The sequence below is a fragment of the Rhipicephalus microplus genome, chromosome X (genome assembly GCF_043290135.1).
Source record: "Rhipicephalus microplus isolate Deutch F79 chromosome X, USDA_Rmic, whole genome shotgun sequence".
NCBI classification, from domain to species: domain Eukaryota; kingdom Metazoa; phylum Arthropoda; class Arachnida; order Ixodida; family Ixodidae; genus Rhipicephalus; species Rhipicephalus microplus.
The window spans coordinates 89,375,798-89,381,797 of record NC_134710.1 but is presented as its reverse complement, the minus strand read 5'-3'; the positions used below and the strand labels follow the sequence as shown (position 1 = coordinate 89,381,797).

At 44.2% G+C, this 6,000-nt stretch overlaps 1 protein-coding gene across 1 annotated transcript in view; it reads right to left on the bottom strand.

Annotated features, from left to right (window-relative positions):
- Positions 1 to 1,278: 1,278 nt before the first annotated feature.
- Letm1 (Leucine zipper and EF-hand containing transmembrane protein 1) overlaps positions 1,279 to 6,000 on the bottom strand; it is a 58,813-nt gene continuing 54,091 nt past the window's right edge. Inside the window, exon 12 of the mRNA XM_037427378.2 lies at positions 1,279 to 2,367. Coding sequence (XP_037283275.2) covers positions 2,179 to 2,367 — 189 coding nt within the window. The 3' untranslated portion in view covers positions 1,279 to 2,178. The remainder of the gene's footprint in view (positions 2,368 to 6,000) is intronic.

The following is a 6,000-nucleotide window of genomic DNA, read 5'->3' as shown; positions in this document are numbered from 1 at the left end:
ATTGAAGTAACTAGAAGAATAAGAATAGGGTGGAGCACATTTGGCAAACACTCTCAAATTATGACAGGTAGATTGCGACTATTCCTCAAGAGGAAGGTATATAACAGCTGTATCTTGCCGATACTTAGCTACGGAGCAGAAACCTGGAGACTCACAAAGAGGGTTCAGCTTAAATTGAGGACGACGCAGCGAGCAATGGAAAGAAAAATGGTGGGTGTAACCTTAACAGACAAGAAGAGAGCAGAGTGGGTTAGAGAACAAACGGGGGTTAAAGATATCATAGTTGAAATCAAAAAGAGGAAATGGACATGGGCCGGGCATGTAACGCGTAGACAGGATAACCGCTGGTCATTAAGGGTAACTAACTGGATTCCCAGAGAAGGCAAGCGGGTTAGCGGGAGACAGAAGGTTAGGTGGGCGGATGAGATTGAGAAGTTTGGGGGTATAAATTGACAGCAGCAAGCACAGGACCGAGTTAACTGGCGGAACATGAAAGAGGCCTTTGTCCTGCGGCGATGTAGTCAGGCTGATGATGATGATATGCAACTTCATTCAATTTTGACAAGTTATGCTTATGTTTTGAGGGTTATACTACAAAAGAAACTTCTGTTTGCAAACTCTAGTATGTCAAGGTCTCAAATGCATCAAGAGTAAAACTTTCTTTACAGGCACCTGACCAGAAGGACAGTCTACTGGATAGCATCTTCTCCATAAAAATTAACGAATATCCCATGATAGCATGCAAAACCTGATTATTTGGTTTAGCTTCAACAAAAAAGGAGTGCAAAAGGTGAGAACACAAGATGGACTAACAAGACAGGCACCGTTAGTCCTTCATATTGTGTCTTCTCCTTTTTGCCCTGCTTTACAATGAATTCTATGATAAAGTCAACCAACAATTACAAGATAAAACGCATTAACATGTGCAGTAGAGTTGCTGGCCCAAAGAGAAAACCTCAAGAGTCTTACAGGCTTTTAGGAAAACCACAAAGGAAACAATGTGTGAAATAATAATAAAAAACAAGCAAAGGTACAGCAAGCTGCTTAATCAAAAAGAAAATGCAAAGTAGACAAGAAGGCAATACAGAAAAGGATTTTTGTCTTTGAAATGGATACAGAGTATGAGAACGCAAAAATTACTAAATTACGCATTTATTTCATAACAACATTGTCAACAAAAACAAGCAAAAAAGAAACACTTCGAGTGCTTTTACTCTGTGCATGCATTTGTTAATTAGCACGTGAACAAGCTGCATTGAAAATGCTTGGTCTAGAAAATAATTTCTAGTTGTCACCTAATTTATTTATAACCTCCACTGTTGTTTTGCACACAGTATACTAGATGTATACATGCAAGGGTAAAGAAAAGTCACTCAAGGCTACTACAAAAATAGGACCTAGAGATAATCCATGTATGAATAAATTTTGACCACAGGTTTCAAAACCATGTATTGTACAATGATTTTACAACCCACAGACCAGAATAACAAGTTTGCTTCGAAAGTAGCAAATGTCAGCGATTCACTAACCAACAAACTTTGCTGTTTCGAAAGTATGTCTTTATAAAGTACAAATGCATTACACCACTTACATAGGCCTCCTAACTTGTATTATTTTCCACAAAAATCACAAGATTAGTGAATAGCATTATGAGACATACCCCTAAAAAAGGACAAGTCATTCATCCCTTAAGGCAACCCCCTTTAGTACACCTTCATTCTCTCTCTTTTTGAGCTAGAATGCACATATTTCATCTGGCATGTAATATCTCAAACAACTTTACAATTTAATGCACAGAGAGATAAAAAAAAACCACAGAAAAAACGATAACAAGCTTATATTTACCCGAACACATTGAAGCGTCAGTACTTCTTAAAAAAAGATAAATAATAATAAAATATTGTTCTACTGATAGACTGGTCTGGCATGTTTCACAAGCACAGTGCAACAACACAAACATCTAGCAATAATTGTCATCACATCTTTTCCATTCCAAGGCTTAGTACACTGATGGATATTGTGCGGATTCGCAAGTGTGCGCAAAAATAAAACATCCAGTCCACTATAAGTCACAAGCTGCTTCACTCTGGATGCCCTTAATACTAAATGAACCCACATACTTACACGAGCCGTTTGTCGAGTTACAATATATTACAATGAAACAGCACACTGATCACACTATGTGTTCTTTTTTTCCTGTTGCTGCTCATGATTAGAGCTAAGTGGCTGTGTCGCACCGTCTGTACTGGCTGCTTGCTGCTCCTTGTTCTTGGCATGCAGGACTTCCTCTTTGATAAGAAGCTCAATGATCTCCTTCATCTGAGCTGGGCTCACCTTGACATTTTCACGGCCGAGGGTATCGATGACCTGTAATGGCAAAATATATGTTCAAACTACATTCTCAGCAAGTCAAAGCAGGGGGATCACCAGTGTTAAGTGAGCGACTTGGGTATGCTGGTTTGTGACTAAAGAAAATAATTTTTTTTTCTGTTAGTTTGCTGTGACATTACACCCATTACCCATCGGCTAATATTCACAGCTGCACAGTAGTAAAAAAAAATGATATTGCAGTATTAACTCAACGGATGCAACTGTGCACTGACAGCATTTACACAGGCTGCGTTAAACTATATCACCGCTAAACCTTACACATGATACTCAACTACCCTGTTTTTTCGGCATTAACCAAAATGAGAACAGTTACACTATCTTTCAAGACATTTTCCAAGGCAAACAGCAATCACAGCTTTGGCAAAGCAAGGAATATGGGGCAGCCCTTACACAATAAACATTAATTTGTATTTTCTGTACTGCACACAGTGTGCCTGTGCCAAAAATAAAAGCTGTGCAACACAGGACTACAATGGCTGGAGGCAATCTTACCGTGATGTTTCTCACATGCTAGGCTCTCACGCTAGGCTCTCAATAAATCAAACCTGATGGTACCCTATGTTTTTGTATGAATCATCCAAAGTTTTCATATAAATATGAGTAGGAACAACATACTAACTTGTGCAGCAATGAAATATTCTCATACGAAAGCCTGCAAATCTGGGTGCCTTGAAATTCCCAAGATTCATCAAGCTGGGAGTGGGGACGCAATATTAAAAAAAACTGGCTTGTGTTTCTCTTTAATGTTTCTCAGGGTAGCAGCAATGTAAGCATTAGAGCAGTGTAAGAGCCTGAATGATTGCCAGTGAAGTTTTCAGATGCCAGCAAATGTACTGCTGCTAGTTTTTATCCAGTGTGTACACATGTTTAAGGGACAAAATGTACTGTGTGTCGGCTACCAAGATCGTTAGCACTCATCTCGCAATGTTATTATGCTTTTTTCACATGACACCAATGTACCCCCAAAGAAACTAACCTCACTGAGCCCTATTACATCCCATTTAACACCCTCTAGTTCCTTGAATAGCACATCTAGACTCGCCTCACTGGATAAGGTTCTAGCATTAACCGTTGCCAAGTTCAGGTTCCACTGGCGGCCTGTCCGAACCCAGTCTGCCGGCTATAGACAAAGGCCAGACCGCAAGAAAATTGTGCACACTTCAAAAAGACAATTTATAGGCTGTCTAGCTGGAGACAATGCTGCCTGCCAAATTTCACCTTCGAAATGTCAGTAGTTACCCAATAAAAACACTCACCACTAACACAATTTTTGATACTTAAACTAATAAAAAAATGATGCCATCACAGCTGACCAGAAGTGAGATAGCCCGATGCAGGCAAATCGTCTTATCTGCGTTCTGAAGTATGCGCTTTGCGGCCGCGCCCCAGTTTTTTCACTTTAAATAGTAACGAAAAAAAAAACCAAAACAATGTAAACATGCACCGTAAAGAATACAACATCACAAAAGCTTGTTAAAGCGCGTAACTAAATAACGGCTGCCTGCTTCACGCCTACCGCCTTGTCTTGCTGTCTTGGTGAAGTAGCTGGTTCACAAGGAATGATGCCACACTTCGAATATTCTCGCTTCGTTGGTAGACTATGGATGATAAGAAGGCATTATTTTCAATACTGATGCTCAGTGTGACTGTAAGGTCTGGCGTCGCAGGCCAGGGAGGTGAGTCTTCTTTGTCGCAAAAGGGTGCGCTTCCCAAAGAGCCGATTCACGGGAGACGATAATCCCGGCGTAAGGACACCCGTTCTGGTAAGAAGACCGCGATTGGTCGCCGCTTTTAACAACCAGCTAGGTGGTCCCCGGCCAGCGAAGTGCCGGCGGGCGACGTGAGGACATCCAGTGTATCGACACCTATCCATCTAGATTAAGGTCCGCGGGACGGCTGTCACGCTGGAGAGCGTAGTCATCTCGCAGTAAGGGTATGGGCCCGCAGCCGAACGGCGCCACCATTGTGTGCGTTCGCACAGTTCGCGGAACGTCTTTTGTAGGCCGGTCCTTCCGTCTCTCTCTCTCTCTCTCTGACCGAGCGGTCGAGTGCTTGAATAGGAGAGCGAAAGGAGAGGACGGCAACAAGTGTTTAGTCTGTCCAATAAACGGACTGAATTGCTTTGGTTCTGGTCGCAGCAAAAAGTGCTCTGCACTATCGGCTCTGCCGAAGCAACATGCGACAGTTCCAACAGTGAAGAGTCTTGTAAATTCGTACATAAGTTCCTGTACATAAAGTCGAGTTGTTGCAACGTATTGAAAGGTGCTGGTCTCCATCCTTTACAAGCAGCAGCAGCTACGACAAGAAAAGACGGACACCATGTAACCAACCTTCCACTCCCTTCTATAGCAACAGCCGCTACGCCGCTGAGAGAGCTCTGCTCAAGGGAACAGAGGGAGTGGGCAGAAGGTTGAGTTTTACTGGTGCAGCCAGACAGGATCGAAACAACGACAACAAGGAACGCTCTGCGTACCAAGGAGTTCATCGTGTTGCGGAGGACACGCAAGACGAAAGCCAAGACATTGGCTGTTCCAATGAAGAAGCAAGCCACCGAGCTAAGGAAACTGCGGTGCGGCAGCCATCAACCCGAGGAAGTCAACGGTCCGGCAGCTGTCACTCCCATTCATCAGTCCAGCGACAACCCCGGCGACATCGAGCGATGTCGAGCGTCTGACGGCGGGCAAGGCAAGAGAGCAGCGAGCAGCAACTTTACAAGTGGTGAGTCCTCTGGTGTTTTTACATCTCAGGGGTGCCGCTGCCTTTCTTGAGTTTTAAGGCATCCTATACACGAGGTTTGCCCACTAAAACCCGGACAGACGAGCGCAGGCAATGAGTCGTGAGACGAGAGAGACACGGCAAAACCGGAAGAGGGTAGTCCGCGGGAAAGCCAGAGAGATGACCGTTTCGGAAATCTCACGCTGGAGCGTAGACTGCAGGAGTTGCAGTTGGATATGGAGAGACTGTCGCAGATGATGGGTGGAAGCTCTCGGTGAAGTGGACCCGAGATCGGCAGGCGGGATCCATGTAGCGAACTGAGACGCTACTCGAAAGTTCTCACAGGGGTATTGCCTAAATTTCCAACAGAAGCTGAAGCACCGGTGTGGTTTGAGTCTGTGGAGAGTGCCCTAGAAGCGTACGAGGTACCAGGGAAGTTTTGGGGACGGTTGGTTTTCCCGTTGGTAGCGGAGAGTCCCATTTTTGTCCACGTGACTAAGCCCAACAGAGCATAAAAATTACCAGGTAATCAAGCAAACGGTGCTTGACGAGCTCAAACTTTCGGCAGGTGAATATCTAAGAAGATTCTAGGTGTCAGGTAAGCGTGCGAACGAAGGGTGGACACCTTTTTCGACACGTTTAGAGAGCTACCTCCACTATTACCTCGAGGCAAGGGGGATGTCGACATTCGAGGGCCTGGTTAAGCTTTTGGTTGCCAACCAATTAAAGAAAAATTTGTCAGAGGAGGCCGTGCGGTATGTGACACTCCAAGAAGGGAGAACGTGGATGAGCGCCCCAGAGATATCCGCGTGTCTGCGAACGTTTGAGGAAGTGCAGGGTGCGAACAGCGCTGCGAGACAGGCGAATAAAAAGTCAGCGGAATTGCAGGGGGCA